At 31.0% G+C, this 24,477-nt stretch overlaps 2 protein-coding genes and 1 pseudogene across 2 annotated transcripts; 1 reads left to right on the top strand and 2 right to left on the bottom strand.

Moving 5' to 3' along the window:
* The first annotated feature begins 1,360 nt into the window (after nt 1-1,360).
* LOC129874852 (homeobox-leucine zipper protein HAT22-like) lies at nt 1,361-2,807 on the top strand. Its single transcript, XM_055950228.1, has 3 exons — nt 1,361-2,014; nt 2,119-2,198; nt 2,295-2,807. The coding sequence occupies exons 1-3, from the start codon at nt 1,580-1,582 to the stop codon at nt 2,566-2,568; spliced, it is 789 nt and encodes a 262-aa protein (XP_055806203.1). The 5' UTR covers nt 1,361-1,579; the 3' UTR covers nt 2,569-2,807.
* A 12,001-nt stretch (nt 2,808-14,808) lies between these two features.
* LOC129874488 (probable xyloglucan endotransglucosylase/hydrolase protein 6) lies at nt 14,809-16,928 on the bottom strand (annotated as a pseudogene).
* A 5,118-nt stretch (nt 16,929-22,046) lies between these two features.
* Nucleotides 22,047-24,018, bottom strand: LOC129874323 (probable xyloglucan endotransglucosylase/hydrolase protein 7). The gene is made up of 4 exons (XM_055949583.1): nt 23,761-24,018; nt 23,381-23,481; nt 23,109-23,305; nt 22,047-22,714 (listed from the first exon to the last, which is right to left on the bottom strand). Exons 1-4 carry the CDS (start codon nt 23,957-23,959, stop codon nt 22,324-22,326), a joined length of 888 nt encoding a protein of 295 aa, XP_055805558.1. The 5' UTR covers nt 23,960-24,018; the 3' UTR covers nt 22,047-22,323.
* Between the last annotated feature and the right edge of the window lie 459 nt (nt 24,019-24,477).

Raw genomic sequence — 24,477 nt, 5'->3', positions numbered from 1 at the left:
TCGATGAATCATATTCTGGCAGCATTATGACACTTATGAAACTCCCTTATAGTGTGTTTTGTACCTACTTTTCTTCCTCTATGTGCTGCCTCTTTCATCACACACCAAACAATGAAGACATCATGCTCTACACTTCACATAGTGCACATCTCTATCTCATCTTCAAACCAACCTTACTATACCCACCTCACGCACAATATTCATATTGTACCAAGTAATTATATTTTATATTAATCATACAACTAATTTATTCAATCTGGTAGCTAGTAAAAGGATAAACCAATAAATGAAGGTATTTTAAGCAGTCGATTAATTAAACCATGCATATCTTTCCTTCTATATACACTTGCTTTAATTATTGGACTTAAGGAAAATTCTTTATGTTATTTTGTTGGAAATAATAAGAATTATTCTTTGAGGATTTCAAGGGAAATTAAATATCTTGGGGAACTGTACTTTATTATGTTCCGCTTCATATATAAGGTACATGTTGGAAATTTTCCGAGAAATAATAGTTCCTATAAGTGAATTATAAGATGGTTATGGAGCTATACCTAACAACCATTATCATGGCTGCTGTCACACAAGTTGGTAAATGAATGATCGATGAATTAATCATAAATATATGTGATGATATAAGTAAATAGTGGATAAAGTAAGAAAAAAAGAATAATTAATAAGTGAAGAATTGGCAAAGAATCGTACGAAAGAGAAAAAAAATTAAATGCTGGTGGTAATTAAAGAAGAGAGAAATTTTGGTATGGTGATGGGTGGCGAAGGGCAGACGAATGATTCTACATTTCCATGTGAATCCACGTACTCATGATATGCATTTATTCTTTTGGTATTCCAAAAGTTCAAGGTATGGGAGAGCGCATCTTTGCTGGGTTTAAAGAGCCTTGTAACTACTATTTCATTCTTAATAATAAATTATAAACTTAAAATTTAAATATATAATCATGAAGAGCAATTTCTCGATATTAACTTCAATTAATCACTCTGACCTAAAAGTAAGTATTGAATGAATACTATTTTTTTAATTTTAAAATAAGTGGTGTTTAAATTTTTTTATTGATTTCTAAATATATTATAGTAATGTTTATAAAATTAAGAAGATATTAATGATATTTATTTTATTTGATTCTTTTAAATAAATAATTTTCTTAAGGTGTATCCTCGGGAAAAAAGGGTGAGAGCCGCGATTGTTGGTTATTGCATATACTGGGGAGATAATAGTAGTGGGGTTCCAATGGTCAATCTATGAAGAGAAAGAAATAGACTTAATAATTCCTATACATTACTCATTCACTCTTTTGATTATTATTAATCATAGATAGATATATAGTCACCCAACCCACCACAGCACCTCACGTTAAGACACAAAAGTCTTACTCCTCAGTTTCCCTTGAAAGACTCTCACTTTATACATTTCAACAAACCGAAGCTACGCCTAACTAGCTAAACCCCCAACTCTCTCCTCATATATAACCCACCATCCCTTTTGCTCTTTTCCACCATTCCTCTTCACAACAAAAGTTCACAATACACAGCTTGTTTTCTTTTTTGCTCTAATACATAGATGGGGTTTGATGATATTTGCAACACTGGCCTAGTTTTAGGATTAGGCTTTTCCTCAACGGCCGATCAGAAATCAAGGAAAATAACAGCACCAGTAGTAGTAAGCAAAGGTCCGTCTCTTGGGTTTGAACCTTCACTAACTTTAAGCCTAATTTCCGGTGATCGTACCTACGAACAACAGCCGATTAAAATTAGCGAATCGGCTGATTTGTACAGACAAGATAGTACTGGTGCCTCTTCCTACTCAAATGCTAGTGTGAAAAGGGAGAGAGATGTTGGTAGTGAAGAGACAACGACGGAAATAGAAAGAGTTTCCTCCAGAGTTATAAGCGATGAAGATGATGATGGCTCTAACGCTAGGAAGAAACTTAGGCTCACTAAAGCGCAATCCGCTCTTTTAGAGGAAAGCTTCAAGATACACAGCACTCTCAATCCTGTAAGTTCCAAATCTACTTTTCATCACTATTTATTCTATTTAAATTCTAGATCCACCTACCTCTGTTTATTGCACTCACAATTAATTAATTTCTAATTATGCAGAAACAAAAACAGGATTTAGCCAGAGAACTCAATTTAAGGCCTCGCCAAGTTGAAGTTTGGTTCCAGAACAGAAGAGCCAGGTACATATATAGGACTAATAATGATATTCTTCTTCTTATTTTATTTCTGCGATTTTGTGGAGAAAATAAAATTGATGGGATCGTTTCTTTTTACAGAACAAAGCTGAAGCAAACAGAGGTAGACTGTGAATTCCTGAAAAAATGCTGTGACACACTGACAGAAGAAAACAGAAGACTTCACAAGGAATTGCAGGAACTGAAAGCTCTAAAAATACCACAACCTTTGTACATGCAGTTGCCGGCGGCAACCTTAACCATGTGTCCTTCATGCGAGAGGATCGGCGGAGAAAATCCGTCGAAAAATGCTTTTACTATAGCTCAAAAGCCTCACTTCTACAGTCCATTCACCAATCCCTCGGCAGCTTGTTAATTAAAAGGTCATATATATAAATAATAGTAGTATCCATAATGTTTAGAAAGATCTCCCAAAGCCGCCACTTTTTTTGGTTAAAGGGCTTGTATAACTAGTGCAGTTGTATGTGTAGAGTTAGAATTAAGGTCACTAATCAATATTTTTAATTTGTTTCTTTCTTGTGGTCCATATTATAAGTCTGTAAATCATTAAGGAAATATATACATATGGATGGATTATGATTATTATTATTATTATTATTTATACATAGTACAACAATCTGTTGATCTTCAATTCTTACTTTCGTCGTTTTCTATTTAATTCGTCATGTACATTTTTTCCTTTTTATTGTCTCTCCGTAATCTTCTCAATTATTGGGGTCTCATGATTTGAACAAAGTAGAGGTCCAAAAAGGTAAAAAGGTTATAAAAGAAAAGGAAAATATAAAAAGAGTGAGAAGATGATTCGAGTATTATTATCGCCAAACGATTTTTGTGAATTATATTTGATTCGTATAATTATCAGAAAGGAATTAAATCTGGACGGACCGAAAAATTCTGGATAAGAGAAGATGGAGATGATAATGTATTTTTTTCTTAGTTCAAAAATGAATATTATTTGTTGCGCCACTTGTTTTGATAATAAATGATTAGACAGGTGCATGCTTGAAGCATTATCCATCATGTATAGAGTTGAAAAAGAAATTAAAGGAAAGAATAGTTAAAAGGATATACAGTAGTCCCTCCGTTTTATATATTTTTTTAATCTATTTAATTTTTAATATATTTTTAGTTAAGTTTATAAAATTTAAAAATATTTTTAATTTTAATATCAAATTAAAATAGAATAAATAAATTAAAACGGAGAAAAAGTAATCTTTTAGGAAACAAAAAGAGAGATAGTGATAATTCAGTTGGAGGTGTTTAATGATGATGAGATGATGTGTAATGTAGGGAAAGAGAAAAGGAGGGGTTGATATTAATATGTAGGTGTGGGGGTCAGCTCACGTGTATCTGTCTAGTTTTGTTAGTTAATTGATAGAGTAAGCGTCTAAATGAATTGAGAAGAGCAAGGGGGTGGGGTGGGCGGGGGGCACTACCTGCCTGCAAGAGGCGTGTACAGAAAGAAAGGAATGCCCAAATAATTAATGATTCACTTTGTTATCTTAAAATATTTATTATTTTAAAAGTTTATAGATAAAAAAAATTCATTCCACCCTTATATATATTACCTTTATTTCAAAATAAATAATATTTTTTTATTTTCTTTTAAAATAAATAATTTTACATTATTAAATAACCACTTCTTTCTTCAATGCATTTAATTAAGATTAAGAGGGTATAACATTTCTTATTTTCTGGAAGTGATCGAGTAGAGAGATTGAGTCCGAGATAAAGATATCAATTATTTCAAAATGGAATAAGTAGTTACTGTTCTCGAAGGCCACAAATACTTCAATTATGAAGTGATGTTGTGAATGTTTAAATATCAATGAAGAATAAAAAAAAGGTAAATCCCCCTTTTAATTTTTTTTTTTTTTTAGAAATATATGAAAAGAGAGTCATGACAAATAATTTGAGGTGAAAGGGAGCCATCAAAATTATCGACTACTTTTTCTTCTTTGATATTTTTCATTTTCTTTAGAATTAATTTAAATTTAATCAAGTTAATATTTTAAATTTTAAATTTAAGATATTTAAAAATTATATATAATAATAACCGGTTATTCTTGAGAGACAAAAATTGTAGTATAATGAAAGTAGGAATATGGTTAAACGTCTGAGTTTTGGTTGACCTGAAAATTCAAAGTTGTGATAATTTTAATATTCGAATTACAATTCTCTTTGTTTATTTGGACGTAATATTTGATTCATGAATTTGTGATAATGTGTGTGAGAGAGAAAGAAGAGTGGGTCATACATCACGTGAAATGCACGCTCATTGGACCAAGTTTCTAACAATAAAACTCTTCCATTATGAACAACGAGACTTCCATGTATCATGATTTATTCAGGTCGACTCCGCAACTCAACCTCTTTTGATGTGTCTTTTCTAACAATCACTTCCTTCTAAAATCCCACCCTTTTCTTTAATTAATAATGTTTCGTTCAACACCTAAATTATTGGACGCTACGAGAAATAACATTTCAAAATATGTGTGATTTTAGAAATTTAAAACAAAAAATTAACACTTATTCTATTTACTTTTATTTATTTATTATTTTAAATAATAAAATTTTAATTTTTGTTTATCACTTTTAACATTTCATATTTTACCTTCATCATTAATTATTTATTTCCCAAATAATCTAATACTCCCTCTATTTTGGTAACATTTTAATTTAAGGCCATAAGATTAAAGGATATTTTGGTACATTTGACATAACTTTAATTTAGCATAACAAGATTGTAAAGTTTTTTTTATTTTCTTAAACTCTATGTCAAGCCAAATCATATCATTTTTTTAAACGGAGGAAGTAATAATCATCAATTAATAAGGATAGTGCTGCAAAATATTTATGTTAATTATTATTTTGGTGTGTCAAGTTCAATTATGACAAGTAAAAGTAAACAAAGAGAGTATGTTTATTCCAACTATATCCTTATATTTCATCTTCTTAATAATATTCAATTTTATAGAGACATTTTTAAGTATGGACAGTTCAGTAATATATTTATTGTTTTTTTAAAAAATGTATATTATTTTTATTAAAACGATACTTATTTTAATAGAGAAGAAATATTACCATAATTCATAATATTGTCCAAACGATTGGTAATAATCAAACTCCGATTCCAAGATGAATTAGTTGGTTTAATTTTCACAACCGTTTAGAGACCAACCACCTACTAATTACATAGAAGTGAAAACACGTTTTGATTTGATGAAATTAATTTGGCTGGTATTTCCAAAAAGAAAAATAGAAAGTTGAAATAATTAGAGGGGATGATGGGTCAAGATTAAAGGGCCAAAAAGGTCAAGGGAGCAAAAGCATGTGGAGGTAGAATAGATTAGGAAACACGTAATGATGATTGGTCATGGACAAAGTCCTAAGGTGAATCATTGGGAAGATCTATCATGGGTCTTTTTTTGTGGTCCACATTTGAATTTCATTATTGGTTTCTCTAGAAATGTCCATGTTTGTAGCCTTTTCAGAATAATACATTTAAACAAAAAAAAATAACAATGTCTTGGTGGTTTAATCATCATCCATAACCATGAATATGTTATTCTTAATTTAATTATGTATTTGCAGACAAAAAGGGTCTATTTTCTTACTTTTTAATTTTAATTAAGTATAACACTTTTATCATGTAACTAATACTTCTTATATTTGCCTAATTCCTGCACATTTTGGCATGAAAACAATTTTCTTCCGGCGGCAAATTTTTCGACGCTGTCACTGTCCCATCTGTGTTTTTCAACTACAAAATTTTCAAAAGATTAAGCTAGCTCCTGAACATAGATTTTGAATTAAAATTTGAGTTTTTGAAGTGGTAATTTTTAGAATTTGAAGCTATGTTTGGACATATATTTTACTTTTAAAAAAATTGAAGTCTTGTGAGTAAAATTGAAATCTCTCCTAAAAACTTAAAAAATATCTTGAAAATAAATTTTTAAAATCTGATCAAATTTCATGGTCAAACAGACACTCGTTTGAAGATAATTTTTAAAAATATAATTAAATTTAATGGTCAAATAAATATTTAAAGATAAAATTTTAAAATTTAATCCAAATCCAAATTCAATGGCCAAATGCTAACTAGAATAAATTAATAACAAAAAGGAAGATTAAGTAGGAGTATTGTTTTCTTCGTAGTTTATATCACTTCCCTTCCATTTTTCGAATACTACTTGAATCTTTGATATCATTTTAATTTAAACCATTCTCAAAAATTTCAAGAACTTGAATTCATTAATTTAAAATTTAGCATTATATTTTTTACTTGATCCAACTAGTATTTGAATAATATTCTAACTATCAAGAATACAATGAAATATTGGATAAGATGTCTTCATTCTTAACTATATTTTTTGTGTATGAGATTTTATAATGAAAAAAATTCAGATAAAAAAGGTTCCCTCTTTGAATATAATTAGTATTACGCGATATGATTCCTTATCATAATTGAAACACCATATCATATAGACATAGTGAGACAGACTGAGGATTAAATTAAACAAAGGTTGGACAAGAAGAAAGTGAGCTACGTGTGAAGTAGCACATGATAGTTTTTTGTTTTTTTGGATAAGTGTTAAATATGTTTAGAAGAAGAAAGTGTGAAAATAGCATATGATAGTTTCTTTTGGAATTAGTGTTTAAGAATGCCTCTTTGAGACACATAAGAGATTATGTATTGCTAAGATATGCACACGCAACTGTACAAAACAGAAAAATTATTAGAGAAACAACCAAAATAGGTCGACAGACGTCAAACGTAGGCAAAATTGTCGGCCTGTCATGTCCTTGTAACGTAATGCTAAATTGTTAATAAGCCAATACTGGCCTTGGTGACTTAGTAGTATTAAAATAAAATATATTTGGTTTGATCAATCATGGCCAAACCAACTGATTAGGTGGATTCAATCTTCATGACATGAAAGTTGAAACTCTCTTATTTATTCCCTTAATCAACAGCTAATTACGCATACAAAAGCAGTATTAGGATATATTACTTTAATGATTGTACTACCAATTATGGAAGCCTTGTCATTATTTTGATTCCATTTTATTTTCTTTTTACTAATATAATAACAAGTATTACTTTGACACGTGTCCTGAACGAGCGTGCATCATCTCTTAGAAACAATAATTTATTGGTCGGTTCAGTTCGGTTTTATGTATTATCGGTTCGATTTATCGATTTGTCGATTTTTAAATACGTTAAACCAATAAGATATTTTTTACTGATTTTTAATTTATCGATTTTTGATCGTTAACGGTTCGATTTTTAGTTTACCCAATAAAAAAATGCTCATAAAATAAATATATGACTTCATAAAAAGGGGGCAGCCCGGTGCACTAAGGCTCCCGCTATGCGCAGGGTCCGGGGAAGGGCCTGACCGCAAAGGTCTATTGTACGCAGCCTTACCTTGCATTTCTGCCAGAGGCTGTTTCCAAGGCTTGAACCCGTGACCTCCTGGTCACATGACAACAACTTTACCAGTTACTCAAAGGCTCCCCTTCAAATATATGACTTCATACTTCTCTAATATTTTTTCGGTAAGCCTGTAAATGCTTTGTTATACTGAAACAAAAAAGATAATGAGAAATTGCATCAATAAGAGCATATGTAATTCAAAGGCTACAATTACATGTTACAACCAAAACAAAATATGGAATTTCTGACAATCAAATTACATACGTTTACGAACTTGCAAAACCTATAATTACAAAGTAAAACTAAAACTAAAACCAAGCAATCAAACAAGACAGTCTTGAACAATCTTAGTTCTTAATTTAATCTTTAGGTTTTGTGTAAAGACTAAAACGATGTAGTGTGAAGTAGAAGTACTTTGAAGACTCCAGCATACTATTATGTGAAATTATTAGTAATAATTAATATTTATGAAGAGTAAAGTAGTACAATACTATTGTCGTAATGGGTTATCGATTTACCCAATAACCAATACTAAAAATCGATAATGAATCGATAATCCGATAATTTTTTTTTTATAAAACCATTAAGAACCCATTAACCCAATAGCAATAAACCAATAACATTTTTTTTCGATTCGATTTATTGATCGATTTGATTTTTGCACACCCTTAATAATTGTATATACTTCAAAATATGTAAAATAAATCAAAATATTTTTTAATTTTGTGATTTTAAAACATAAAATGTGAAAAGTTAGAATGAAGAAATTGTAAAAAAAAATGACATTTTTTTAAAATAAATTAAAAATAAGTAAGATAAATAAATTGAAATTAGAGAAGCTGGAGAAGTGGCAGGCTTTGTACCATTTCAACAGCATGTCTAAGTAGGTCTGCTATTCAACAACTATTAGATAATTAGTAAATTAAAATCGGATTTAATTTCTTCAAATGCAACTAGACAAGGTTCATTATTTAATTTCCTCCCACGGCATTTTTCATCGATTGTAAAGGCTAAAGGAGAGGGTCATAGTTGACTAAGAAAGCTACAAGGAGAAAACCAAACCTCAAATAATTGAGCGCTGACAAGTATGTGTTGCTTATTTGCTATAAGGTCATGATGTGTAGTGTTGCCCGGTGGCAACTTCATTTATCAGTTGCATTAAATAGTCTTATATTTTTACAATATTTTATTATAAACTTCTATATCTTTTATAGCCAGACAATTATTTTGAAAATTATTTTTTTTATTAAAATAAATATCGAATTAAATATTATCACGCAAGGGGTAAAGATAACTCGAGATAGTCAAAACTCAATCAATTGGAGGTCGACGGATGTGTAATATCCTAAAGGAAGAGAATAAATCGATAGTTAAGGCAATCCTTCTAAAGACATTTATATATAGGGGACCATATACATTTTGATCTCCTCTGTTTAATTTGGAACATCACTATCGCTAATGAGGACTTTCCACCTGGCTTTTAAATAAATGAACAATCAGTTACCAACTATTAACGTAGTAATGAAAATCCCTGATTTTAATTAGTTACAGATTCAAAATTTAAATTTAAGAAATTTCAAATTGATAAAATGAATTCAACCATCAAACTCACAAATCTTTGTTTGGATATGCCACTGTCGTGTAAGTTATCTTTTCAGCTGATGTCTTTCTCCTAAGTGTTATGGCAGAAGGATGTAAATTCGAAAACAAAATAAATAAATAACATTAAATTTAATGTGGAAAACCCTTCAAATTGAAAGTTTCAACTACGGAATCTTCGAGATTCGAATTGCTTCACTATAATAATAAGAGGGTTATAAATTTTCTCCTAAATGTCTATAGAACAATTGCCAAGCAAGGAAAATCAATAGCTATACCAACAAAAGTAATAAGAAGAAAACCACCCAAAATAAAGTTACTGTTCGGGATCTAAAATGGGATGTTGTTGAACACCAAATCTGATCTCCATCGTTCAAATCAAACACTATGATGTTGGGAATACTCAAAAAAAAATTCATCTCGATCCAACGATTAATAAATCGACAAACAATTTGAAAGTTGCTGGCTAGAGAGACAAAACTGCTTCGGAAAACACTATTTTTTTCTCTCTTCTCTCTTGTTGAAAGCTCTTTCAAAAACCTCTTTTATGTGTCTAATGTCTCTCAGAGACACTATCAATAAGCAATTGCATAATTCTCTCAAATCATCATATTTATAGAGTGATATTTTTTTCTAAAGCCAAAACTAACTCCGAATAAGATTATAATCCAATCCTTTTTCAAAAAAAATGGAAAATCAAATTAAGAGAATTATTTCAATCTAAGATGTCCACGCTTAGCTTAGGCGGGGAAATTATGATCTTTTGTCAATCTAGAAATCGCTTTGATTATAATCCAATCCTGCATAATTTTTTTCATACATCATAGCTAATTAATGTTGTCTCGATCATTAGGTGGTTCCTCATATTTGTCTGGATCTAACTGCATTATTATTACTTGTCATCTTCCTGCAAAAAGAAGACAAGTAAAATATTGGGGTTTACAAATTTAAAAGAAAAAAGGTGTGGATAAGAGGATAGGCCACTGCAATAAATAAATAAGAAAAGTTAGATACCATCAAACCACAAACTGCCGTAACAGAAGAAGATTTGTGTAGGCATGAGAACAGATTCTTATTCAGTAGCTTTCCCACATGTCCACATTTTTAATTCGACCATCGATAGATTCAATAAATGATTGTCTTAATATTTATTCATCTCTATATTTTATGTGATATTATTTCTTTTGTTAATCCATTGTTAAAATAATGACGTCTCTGTATATTTAAAAATACTTTTATTTTAAAGTGTCTATTTAGCTCTTAATGATGTGATATTTTGTCCAATAATTCATTTTTTCTTAATTTTTATCCCCAAATAAATAATGTCATATAAATTTTGAAGTTAAGGAGTATTCAATTCTGATTTCGCTTTCCTTTCTCTGAAGGAATTGTTATTTTCTTGCCTTAATTAGACAAATTAGAGGGCCAATCAGTTACTGTTTCTGTTTTATTATCCACACTAAGTTTACAAGAATTAATTACTATGCGTCATGATTCACCACTATTTGTTGACGAGTCCACATCCTTAAACATCACATGTGTACAACAAATAATAACATTTCACATAAGTAGTAATATGAGGGTATCTGCTTTAGTACTAGTGCGAAATCCTTTCACAAGAAAGCATAGACGTGACTCAATTTCGTTCACTGTGTAATAATCAATAAAGTAGCTATATCGAACCGATTTATTTCATGATTTAAAATCTTTCTCTGTATTATTGACCTTCAAAAGATAGAGTATCTACACATTCATTAGTTGTATTAGTGTTATGCCATGTGAAGGTTTTTTTCGGAAGTACGAGTGCATGTGAGGCTTTCGTTATCTTTATTGATTGATTACATCCAAAATAGGACCTCATAAAGAGCCCACGGAAATATGATCCGCTCAATCTATTTATTTCAACATGTCCAATTCAATTTATCCTAAATCGATTTGAATTGATACAATCCAAATTGATCCATGAGAGACCTTACTAAGATATTTAATTTCTTTTTGCTAATATGCTATATAGTTATAATAAAAATAAATAATTTATTACCTTTGATCGATACTTAAATAAACTAGAACTAAAAAATAAAGAAAATAAACTTAATAAAAATTAGGTGGAATTGGGGTATGATCCAATGATAGCTCGTCTTGACTCAAACTCATTTCAAATTAATAACCTTTGTCTGGATTTTAAACATGTTCTTTTATTATTTAAAAGTATTTTAATCGATTCAAATTCAGTTCAACTCGCGAGTCACTGAACATTTGCCACTTTACATCCAAAGGCAGCCCCACATTAGGAAAAAATTTCCCATTACGTAATTAATATAATGTATGTTCAGATTTGGAAATACTATAACTTTTGTATTACGCAATTTGGCTACAATTGTTTTCTTCCATTTTCACAAGCAACTGCTACGGACGTATATCAGTCTCACAATTCCGTTTGTAGTTTAATAGTTGTAACAATAAACTGTATTTTCTTGTCTCATCGTTAGTTTGCTAGAAGTTCAAAAGCACCTGTCCAACTTTATGGTAAGTTTGGCTCTTTCATAATTTCATTATCATCCTGATATCAAAATATTTTATTTCTACATACAGACATCTAAATATGACTTTTCTCAAGCATGATTGTTCTAGTGTGGTACAAATTATTCCAATAACAAATAACAACAATACCACACCTAATATGGTTACACAAGTTGTATTTGAGTAGCGTGAAATTTGCGTAGATCTTACTCCTATTTTTATAGAGTTAATATTTTTCCTGTATATTGTGTGACAAGTTCAGATCTAAGATATCTGGTGTGTGTTCTGGAGAAAGCAATTGCACAGATCCTATATTTATAATAAAAAATCAAATAAAGATATAAGAAATATTTGTGGAATCTATTAACAAACAATCACTTGGTTAGCTGCCCTTCTTAATGAGGGTTTGATTCTCCTTTGACCGCATATTATGACTTTTTATTTTCACAATTTGAGATTATCGAGAACTCATAAACTTCAACTTCTGAATTCAATTTTAAATTTAAGTTTAAGATCAATTCATAAGTGCGAACGAACTAAATGACAGAAAATAGGTCTTGCTTGGAAATTACCTAAATACACAACTTATTTACCGTATTCTCTAAAATTTCCTATCATTTGAAAAATTACAAAAATTCCTACTCTCTCCTATTCTCGGATAAATCACTTTAAACAATGTATCTGTCAGATACATCACTTTACGTGATGCATCGGGACTTCGGATATATAACTTTACACGATGTATCAATCGGATACATCACTTTACGCGATGAATCGGGACGTAGAATATATGACTTTACTTGATGTATCAGTCGAATATCTCACTTTACGCAATATATCTGAAAGTTTTAGGATATATCCGGATTCCACCTAATTTATGGGATTTTTGTAAAACTGAGTGGCTTAACAATTTAAATTTTATACCGGAAGGAAGAAGCAACTTAAAGAATGTCTAGGAAACATCTTACCAGCCCAATAACCCAATTGAGAGCCCATTATTTTAAAATAAATAGCCCAGTATTCAACTAGCTTTGAGCCTTTGACTAGTAAAGTCCTGATCTACTTTTTATGGATTTTCGAGTCCATAGTAGTCCTACCCAACTTCTTAACCATCACCTACTTTTAAGATGGACTGAATATTAAGTCTTGCTAACTTGGGTTACCCTTGGGCTTTAAAGCAGTTTGGGCTCAATCCCTTGAATTGATTCGAGATGAGATCAAACATATAAGTGAAAAGGTTCAAAAATACCGTTTAACATATTAGAAATGATTCAGAAATATCCTACTTTCACATATTGGGTCAAAAATATCCTTAACATATTAAAAATTATTCAAAAATGCCCTCTTTCCACCTATTGGATTAAAAATATCCTTAACCATTTAGAAATGGTTCAAATTTGTCCTTCCCTATAAGATAAAAAATCCTCTCAATGTATTAGAAATGACTCAAAAATTTACTAATTCTAATTAATTATATGTTTATAATTTTTTTAACAGTACTTTGACAATTATTTAGCTTTTTTTATTTGTATTTTTTTAAAACAAAATCTTGTTTGTTTGTCTTACCTAATTGAAGTATTTGATTTCAATAAAATATATGAACTAATGTATGAATTAACACGAATGTATATTGTATAAAAATATTGTCTTAGTCATGGAAAAGAGAAATTTCATTATGTATGCCCATAAAAAAGATGATTTTTGTTGAATTTTTTCCTGAGTGTATACACAATATTAGTTAACCTAATTTATATACAAAAATTTCAGTAGTTTTAAAAGACTAAAATTGTTAGACAATGGAAAAAGACATATAACTAAGATGCTAATAGAAGTAAAATGAATTAAAAAGTTGAGTTTTAATTTATTCAAATCTGAAGTCTAAAAAGAATTTTTAAAAATATTTTGATGTTATAAAAATATTATATTTATTGATAAAATATATTAAGATCGCACAAAATGCATGCATTTAAAATAGTATTTAATAGTTGATAAATATACTCTTAGGTAGAAGGAGGGTAAATTTGAATAATTTCTAATAGGTTAAGAGCATTTTTGATCCAATAGGTGAAAGAAGGACATTTGTAAACTATTTTTATATGGACATTTTTTATTCACTAAGTGGAAGGAGAATATTTTAAAACTATTTTTAATTCATTAATGACATTTTTGAACCTTTTTAGAACAAATAATTAAAGGGTAAGTTACATATTGCCACTCGATCAAAATTCGTTAGTCAAATATATAAAATAAGTCTGCCTGTAAATAAATTAAAATGTGGGCTGATTTTCTACTTATTCCTTGACTTTTCTTAATTTGTATTGCCTCTACTGGTAGTTGGCAAAAGAAAACCAGACACGTACAATCGATGTTATCGAGAAAGAGCAATAATGAGTACGCTCACAATTAGACGTCAAGTAGCCCTAATTTTAAGGTTGAAAATAGTTTTTTGCCAAGAAAAAAATAAACATCTCAATACCCAATGCACATTTTTCAATCATACATTTGATAGTCATACAGACAATGAGCCCGTTTGGATAGGCTTAAAAAAAGTAACTTTTATGTATAAAGTGCTTTTAGAACTTTGAAGTGCTGAAAGTTATTTTTATAAATAAGCAGTTGAGTGTTTGGATAAAAGTGCTTATGATGTGAATTTTAGGGTTAAAAGAATAAAAAAAGGTAGTTTGAGAATTTAGTTAAAATATAAAGGATATAAAAGTAATTTTCATGGTCAAAGAAAATGACTTTAAGCACTTTGGAAAAAAAAGTTAGAAATCCTAACTTTTCATTTCTGACTGACTTTAAGAACTTTATGGCTTAAAGTCCGCATTAGGCAAACACGTCCAAAAGCTAAAAAGGGGCTTTAAGTTGGTTTTGACCAACTTAAAGCCAATCCAAACGGGCTCAATATCAATTTAAGCAATAAAATGATATATTTGACTTTTGCCCACTCTTTACCGTTAGATCTCTAGTAGATCTCAAGTTCACAAATCATCACAACACAGAACTTTCATATATAAGCGCCCCATGACCATATCAACCAAATTATAAATAACATAGGGTCAGTAACGATGGAAATCATGCATGTAGGATTTCTATTTAGATCTTTTTCTTTTTACTTTATTCACTTATTCGACTATATGCAACATTTAACATGTATACCTAACGAAAACACTTGATCGAGGCTTCAAATTCCATCTGCACACTCGGGTGGTGTAACGGGATTACGCGAATTGTCAGTGCAATAATCATAGATCATGTGGTTCATTCGAACCCAACGGTATCACCTTGCTTCCACAGCATTGAGTTGTTGGTAAGCAGCTCCTTCCCACCAATTGTGTGGGTTCGAGGCACAATTTGATGGTCCTGGCACTGTACATCCCTCTATGTCAAAATCCTTGTAATATGCGAAAAAAAGGGATTTGCTCCAATTTATTTTCTCTAAGCCACCCCTTGTTGCCCAGTCATCGGCCTCCCACAATGTTGAGAAGACATCCATCGGTTGAGATTTGGGGAATGGGATTCCTCTTGCTTCGTTATTCTTGAACACTCTAATGGGAACTTGGTCCACGTAGAATCTTCAAAATTACAAACAGCAAAGTATTTACACTATTATTTTTGTTTTTTTATATAGATTAATTAAAAGATGTAAGAGATATGATGTTACGTTATTATGTGTACTTACACGGTGTGATGGTGGTTCCAAACAATGGAATAGCTGTGAAAATCAGCGGATGGATCGAACCAAAGTTTGATTCTTTGTCCCTTGTCACCCTTTCCATGGACATAAACATTCCTCTGGACAGTGTACGGCTGACCCGAATGGTTTCCTAAGAATTCGACAAACGATAGTATTATTCCCACAAGCTAAACTTTTGTCCGTTGACAATGTATAATTTTTTTTTTACACCATCACTACAAGTAACTGTCTATAAGTAAAATAAATAATCTGTCATAATCGATTAAACTATCTTTATAGTGTAAATTATTTTACATTTTCTTTGTTTTCATTTTGATTCCTCTTTTTCACCCAATAAATGATATCTAGTGATAACTAATTAAGTAGTCTAAAAATGAAATCTAGTGGTAAGTAATTAAGTAGTCTACACTTACGTAAAAGACTGTGACTGTTCTTGCGGAGTCACCAGGAACGAGCTTGATCTTCGTGCTAACATGTCCAAATAGGTATTTGCTTTTGGAAACAAATCCACATCCTAAAATAAAATGACACCGATATTTCATTTACTTGGTCCATGCATGAACATGACACAGTTTAAACCCAAGGATCACCGTCAGAAAAATGGAAATACGATGACAACATTTATTTAAGTGACATGTCACTAAGTGATTTTAGGGCACTTAATATGAAATTTAAGGATGTCAAAATGAGCTAATTCGTTCAATCCGTCCAAACTTTTATGGGTTGAACTCAAGATAATTTGTATTGAGTTCAATTTTAACCCATTCAAGCTTAATCCATTTTTAAAAAATCTTCAATTGAGCCCAACTTAATCTTCAATTTCAACCCATTTTAAGGCTCTTTATTTGCATTGGTGTAACGTATATTCTCATATTAAAGGTATGAATTACTATCTATTTTATATCTTTTAGGATTAATCTATCAATTTGTGGATTTTTATTTTTATTTTCTTGAGTTGAAATTCAAATTGTGGTTATAAAAGATAAATAATAAGATGTTAAAATTGTTGAGATTAAGCGGGTCAAATTAGGCGGGTCATTACCCAACCCGAATTTTACCCCAATTGAGCCCAAAGTAAACTTGGGCGGGTCATGACCCAACCCGATTTTTATTTCAACTCATTTTAATATTTTCAATTCCAATCCACCCCGTCCATTTGACACCCCTAATGAAATTTATAAAATGTCGGCATAGGTTTAACTTCTTGTAGTGAATGGTAAATTAACATAAAATAGGTGGGAAATTATGGTGAAATTTTGCCTGAGTTTTGGTCGAGAACAAGCTGAATTGCCCTGCCACCATCGAGTTGTTTGACGTGAGAGTCAGACCAAGTGACTTTAAAGTTCTGTAAGAAAGTGGTTGGTCGTGCACTCACTACTAGGAATGAAAAGGTCAAGCCATATAGCAATACTAAAATGATAGCTAAATTTCTTAAGGTAAAGGAAGCTAATGTGGCCATAGTTTTTTCTCTATTAGGGAATTTTATTTTAAAAGAAGTGTATATATTATATGAATTATACAAAATAGAAGAATCCTATGTGATTGTGTTAATGCTAAGATGTTTATATATGCGTAACATGAGGAGAAGGAAATGAAAGAAAGGAAGATGATGGAGACTGGTGAATTCAAATTATGGAAAGCCTCCATCAAAAGGATTATTACCTTTCCTGACAGCTAATTGCAAGCCGGCCATAACATGGACCATCTATTATTGCACCTATCTCTCTGTGCTAAACTTAATTTTGATGATCATCATATTATCATTTAACAACTACCCATATTTTTTCCTTCAGGACTCTTACTCCTCTAATAAGTTAGCGATATGTACTATAAATCTAATCTACTCCCTCTGCTATATATAATCTGTCCCCAAACCCCTTTCTCCTTATTTCTTTTTTAGAAATTAGGGCTGATAAATGGACAGTTTGAGCTGATGTAGGGCAAAATAAAATGAGCTGAATCAATAAATTGGTGATTGTTCAATGTAAATAACTAGTTGAGCTGGATGAAGCAGGGCTAAACAATGAGTTAATTCCCAATGCATTTCAATTTCTTTATATGTTTTCTTTAATATTTTGATAAAGTATCTCTTGTTTCGAACTAATTAATACGCGCGTACTTAGTCCAAATCAACCGCATTTTTAGATGAGTTGAGCTAATATTATATGGGTGGATCAATTTGGATGAATTGAGCTAGTTTATTTTAGTGAGCTAATGTTATTACGCTACTTTGACTTTGGATACGGCCTTAAATCGTTCCTATCACATCCTAGGCTACGTTTATACTTTATAGGGATATAGATACACGTTAGACATAGAGATACTTCTATATATGCATGTTTCTATCAAAGTATCATGATCTTAGCTTCTAAATATATAGCTTTACTTTTGCAGTTAAATGTCCTGATTTGTTAAATTAGTATTCAACGGTTTACGATCCCTAGGAAGGTAATATAATTGATCATGAAATTAAGTGCACTAAAACACTGATAATTTACCTTCTTTGTTTTTATATTTTTGCTTTTGCTTTTATTTTTCTCCGCCTTTGTTGTTAGTGTTTTAAAGAGGTCTCTATCTACATTGAGAGTAGGCGCATTTAATTATCAACTAACAAACTTCATTAGGCAGTGGTGTTACATTAGTTGTCATAAATAATAATGGGTGCATGTACCCATTGTTTGGATGGATGACCAATCATGCATTATTGCTTATAAATAGGCTCAGGACCTAATTCAAGTTTGTTGAGGATATAACTTGTTAAGATATATAGAAGCCACTTCTCGCAGCTAGCCTCTTTCTGTTAATCAGTGATTTTCCTATATATACAAAATAAGATCTATAATTATATAACATAACAGGAGATTTCTGTTACAACTTATAGTAATAAATTTCTTATAAAATCTATATAAAAATAATGAACCACCCAATTACAGCTGAAAATTAGCGATTTTCTTCCATATATTATGACTGAAATCTTCTTTTCTATTTTATTTAGGATCAAAAAATTCTCTCTCACATTCAAATCAATATTATCACCTGCTTTGATTTCTCCGTTTTTTGCTCAAACAAACTTCAAAGATCATAATTATACAGTCAAGTTCAAAATTGCTTATGTATATATGTATGTATATATCTCAATTTATACAAATTACATACATCTCAATTGATACTAATGTTTTTAGACACGAAACATTTTCAATATATTTAAGACTAATATATAAGGAATATACACATTTCATGTACAGTTGACCACACATATCTCAATATTGATATAGATTAAAATTCATAAAAAATTTAAACATGATAATGCTCTTGAAGTCGATTTTAATGATTTGACAAACTCAGGGAACAGGTAGAGGACTTGGTCCCTTTGAGGACTTCTTGCTGATAACGATAGCAGACAAATAGTACATAACAGATCTTGCCAAATCTGCAGGCCTGTGTGTACGCGGCCGAATCCCTGTGGAGAAGGCCAGTTGTCTAACCAATACAAATCGTCCAGCACATGGTATATCGATGATATATACTCTTTACAACATTTTCTCACTTGGATTTTAATGATTTGACAAATTCATAAAGTATTGAAAATTTGCTCTTGAAGAAGACCAAGAATCTAATAGAGTTATTAGTGTTTTTGTTCTTGTTTTAGAATCGTAATTTCTTGTTCTTAATCTTGTAAGGTCTACTTCTAATTTTTAAAGGAAGTTAGATCAGCTCTCATTTGTTATCTCTTTTGTTCATCTTGTCGAAGTAACTAGAGGTAGTTATGGAGACCACCTGAACTCTAAATCATCTCCGAGGTTAGTGATTTAGAAAGTCATAGAGTTATTGTTTCAAATCTATAACAGAGTTGTTACAAGGATGGAGAGGGATTGTGAGACAATTCCTAGGTTACAATAGCTTGTAATCTGAATCTTGGCTCAGTTGTTCTAGTGAATATTTGAGCTGAAATCATGTGGAATAGGTCGTGGTTTTTCTTCCTTGAGCAAGGAGTTTCCACGTAAAAAATCTTGTGTCTATTTTATCTTTCAGTTCCTTAAATTTCTGTACTAATTTCTGATAAGGGACCCGGTCCCTACTATTTTGATGGAAGCATACATTCTAACGATACACATCAGTTTTCAATATTTTTGTAAACTATAGTTATATCATTTACACTGATACACAAAGTGATCGCACAAATATCTCAAAATGATACATGTAAGATCAGTTTTTATAATAATTAATACACAGGTCATTAATCAAAAGCTTTCTTATACCGTCAAAGAAAAATTTGATAGATATTTTATACATACAATTACGACAGAGATCTCATATACACATGCTAAAAAATTTACATAGAAAACTCAAATTTGAAATAAGATCAGTCATATAAAACTTGGTGTATTCCACCGTTTAACAATCTTTATTAACAATACTTACATATTAGTATGATTCATCATTCACCGTATATAATTAAGTCTCCATACATAATATATAAGGCAAAATAGATCATGATCCTCTTAAATTTGTTGATTTTTATTAGGTGTACATCTAAATTTTGTGTTAGCTTAATTACCTCTCTCAACTTGGTAATTTGATAGTCACGACCCCCGTGAATGCTGGCAACTCATGGGTGTGTAATACATGCGCTGCCACATGAATTATTTTTGTCCATGTGCCTTTTTTTTAGAATAAAATTTATATTTTTACCTTTTTAAATTCATTAATTATTTAATCATTTTTTCAACGCCAATTTTGTATTAAAAAAGATTGAAACAATGATATTTTGACTAAATATTTTTTTATTTGACTAAAGATAATGATATTTTAATCAAGACCAGAAAAAAAAAATACACAATTAGAAAGAATAATTGTTGTATCTAAAAAAGAACTAAAGAAAAATTCAACAAAATATGTTATTTATTTGACCCAAAAAAGGAACAATGCACAATTGAAATAAATAAACTTTGCACGAAGAAAATACACAATTTTTTTTGTAGAAAATATCTGATTTCTTTTTCTTGGCTAAACCTTCTCTTAATATGGATAAAATAAATAAAGTTTCAGCTAAATATTGTAAATTTGGGCCTTGAAAAATAAAAGAAATATATATCAACAAATAATCATTGCATCTGAAAAAGAATTAAAATACATTCAGAATAAAATATGCAATATATATTAAATAAAAAGTATAGAGAAATACGATTGAAACAAATAAATCATTATATTAATTATATGGCATTTAATAGTTAAAAATATCCACTTGAAATTTGATTTTTTCTATTTTTCTATCTTCTCACGCGATTAAAAGAGAGTAGGCCGCAGTACAATTGCCGATGAGAGAGTAGGCCGCAGTACAATTTGGGACACATAAAAAGGCCCATATTCCTTAAGCACTGTTGTCGTGCCAAAGCATTATTGGAGGATTGCAATGATAATAAAAAGTAAAGTTTTGGCTTACAAATGAGACCGACTAGTTTATGACTATTGGGTCAGTGGGCCCAAGAGGAAACGAACGTGATTTGTATTAGGAGATGAAGGCAGATTTTTTTTTATATATATATATAATTTAATTTTTTGGCAAAAAATATTTAACTGGTCACTATTCTAGGCGACATTGCTACGCCATAATAATACTCCAATAATATGTTCGATTCTTGCTTTTGTGCTTGCAGGACAATGTAATTGATTGATGATAACTTTACCAGTCCGAGTTATATGAGCTCTTCCGCATAATGCCAACCTTATCGTCTGGTACACTTTAACCAATCACCTCAAATGTCTAATAATATATAATACCAAACTTTAGGCCGACTAAAGTTTCACAAGTTAAAAGTGATCAAAATATGCTAGGAAGAATATGCTAAAATAAGATTAACAAAAGCTAAAATAGAGTTAGTATTCAACTCTGATAGATTCATATCGTTTTGAACTTATTAACCTCTTAATTTTTTATTCTTATCTAACGTCTTTTTATGCTTTGTTTTATGCTTTATAGAGCCGAGGGTCTTCCGGAAACAGTCATCCTACCAAGTTGCGTACAATTTACCCTCTTCAGAGCACATTGTGGGATTTCACTGGATTGTTGTTGTATTCAACTCTCATAGATAGCCTGCGGTCCCTCAATACAGATAAGGTTGGTGTTGTGGCACTTTTAGGGAGGTAGTTTGACGTTCAATTACCCTCCCAGTACTGCTTATAGAGGAGAGATTTGACCATCTAACAAATTTAAAGAATATATGTGTATTACCGACACTATAAGGAACACTAGAATTTCGATATAATCGCCCAAAAAAAAAAGTTAGAAAAGTATTCGACAAATTTTCAACTTTTGTATATGTTTCTTTTTTAGTTTTCCTCTCTAGGTAGCTGAATCGCGTAACGTTAATTTGTCATACTTGAACATAGGCCTCTGATAATTCATGATTTAAGATTAAGGCAATATGATCTTGTGGCAGATTTTATGATTCTCCTAGTAGCTCATGTTTTTTTGTTGTTTAATTTGTTTTGTATGACAGGTACGTAGTATTCGAACAGTATTATTAATATAGAAATATTATAACAAGCAAGAGTAAGAAAAGCGAGATACGTACGATCACTTGATGAGTAGCTTTACAGTCTACTCTGAGGTATCATCAGATTACTCATTTCTCAATCAAACAAGAAGAAACATTATTGGCTCTCGTACCGTGTACAATACATACAGACAACAATATATTACAGCAATAAAACGACAATTAACTTTTGGCCACTCCTTATAATCTTAGTACATATATATAACAACGGAGCATTCGGACATACGCGGGACTGTCCATATCTACGGGCACAAATTTAATTTTCTCCCCTTATGTATACACAATTAAGGAAAATTTTCAAATTCCGGCCCTACATTCTGGTGGGGGAACGGGGTTTCTCGATTTGTCGGTGCAATAATCATATATCATATGGTTCATTCGAACCCAGCGATATTGCCTTGCTTGTACTGGGCTGAGTTGTTGGTAAGCAGCTCCTTCCCACCAATTGCGTGGATTCGGAGCACAATTTGCTGGTCCTGGCACTGCACAACCCTCTATGTCAAAGTCCTTGTAGTATGCGTAAAACGGGGATTTGCTCCAATTTATTTTTTCTAAGCCACCCCTTGTGGCCCAGTCGTCGGCTTCCCACAAGGTTGAGTAAACACCCATAGGTTGGAATTTGGGGAAAGGGATTCCTTTTGCTTCGTTGTTCTTGTACACTCTAATGGGTGTTCCGTCCACAGAAAACCTTCAAATTTACAAACAATTGGTTTTTTTTAGTAATTTAAGTACTACTACTAATACTTAGTCAATTATACATGTAAGTTTCTGGGATAGACATTAATCAATTGTATTGTAGTGAAAACGGTAACTAATATGTTTGAGTTGGTATGGAGTTAAAAAAAAAATAGAATCATCTTGTCTTAAAATAAAAATGCATATAATGTATCAAAATGGTGTTTGAATCTCATGATTTTAGACATGTTATTTAAGATAGTGTAATAAAAGAGTTATTATAGTGATATTCTTTTCTAAAACAAACTACAAAAAAAAAGTGAGGCACCTAAATTGGAACAAAGAATTGTACGGTCCTTATTTTTATCCTTGTTTTAAAAATGTGTAACATATATATGTGTACTTACACGGCTTGATGGTGGTTCCAAAAAATGGTATAGGTGTGAAAATCAGCGGATGGATCGAACCAAAGATTGACCCTTTGTTCCTTGTCACCTTTTCCATGGACATAAACATTCGTCTGAACAGTGTACGGTTGCCCTGTCCGGTTTCCCAAGAATTCGAAGTCAAGTTCGTCCCTTACGTTATCTGTGTCCGAATTCATCTTTAAAAAAAGAATGTCAAGAAATGTCATATCAAGTTTCAAATTAATAACTACTCCATATATATATATACTTACATAAAAGGCAGTGACGGTCCCTGCAGAGTCACCAGGAACGAGCTTGATCTTCATACTAACACGTCCAAACAGGTATTTGCTTCTCGAAGCAAATCCACATCCTAAAATAAAATAACCATATTTCATCATTATCGTGGATCATGCATGAGCATGAAAAACAAAGGCGACTATGGTTCCTATGAACTTATAATTTTCGTTAATTACCAAGATATAAATATACATATAAAAACCTTGTACAATTTCAATAAATAGTACGTATGTTCTACTTTAAACCATAATTTTATAAAATGCACACCAAATTCAGTACCAAAAGTATTAAAATTTGAAATCATGACTCCGTCAACAATGATAATGTTTTAAAAAGGTTAATAGGATGATACCTGAATTTTGGTCAAGAATAAGCTGAATTCCCCTGCCGCCATCGAGTTGTTTGATGTGAGAGTCAGACCAAGTGACTTTAAAATCTTGTAAAAAAGTGGCTGGTCGTGCACTCACTACAGAGAATAAAATGGTCAAGGCATATAGTAATATTAGAACGAAAGCTGATTTTTTTAAGGAAGAGGAAGTGAATGTGGCCATCGTTTATCTAATTGTATATAATGATTATCATACAATTGGATGTTGTGGTGATAGTGTGGAAGTTTGTGAGGTTTATATATGAGTAATTATAGAAGAAAACGACGATAGGAAATTCGAATTTACATATTACAGCTAATAGCAAGCCGTCAGTGGACCCTCTCTATGTGCCCAACCCTACCCGATCAATTAATCCAGAATACTTCACTTCTTCTGTCATATCATCATTTAAAGGGCTTCCCCATATTTTTCCTTTCAGGTTCATTGTAATTTGTAGCAACTAAGCCAGATGTCCTATCTAATCTACCTTCTAATTAAGAGTACTTTTTATAAATGACTTTTTGACTTCTTCATTGCCTCAGGAATTACGTGATCAATCAATTTCATTTTTTGCAAATACAACAACAAAAAATAATAATATTTGCACATACTAAAAAATTCAACTGAAATCCATTTTCAAGCACAATTTTAACTTTAAATTTCTTTTTGATTAAAAATATTTATTTCTTGAACGTCAACCA

Source organism: Solanum dulcamara, chromosome 11 (assembly GCF_947179165.1).
Source record: "Solanum dulcamara chromosome 11, daSolDulc1.2, whole genome shotgun sequence".
NCBI classification, from domain to species: domain Eukaryota; kingdom Viridiplantae; phylum Streptophyta; class Magnoliopsida; order Solanales; family Solanaceae; genus Solanum; species Solanum dulcamara.
This window is presented reverse-complemented; position numbering and strand designations above follow the sequence as displayed.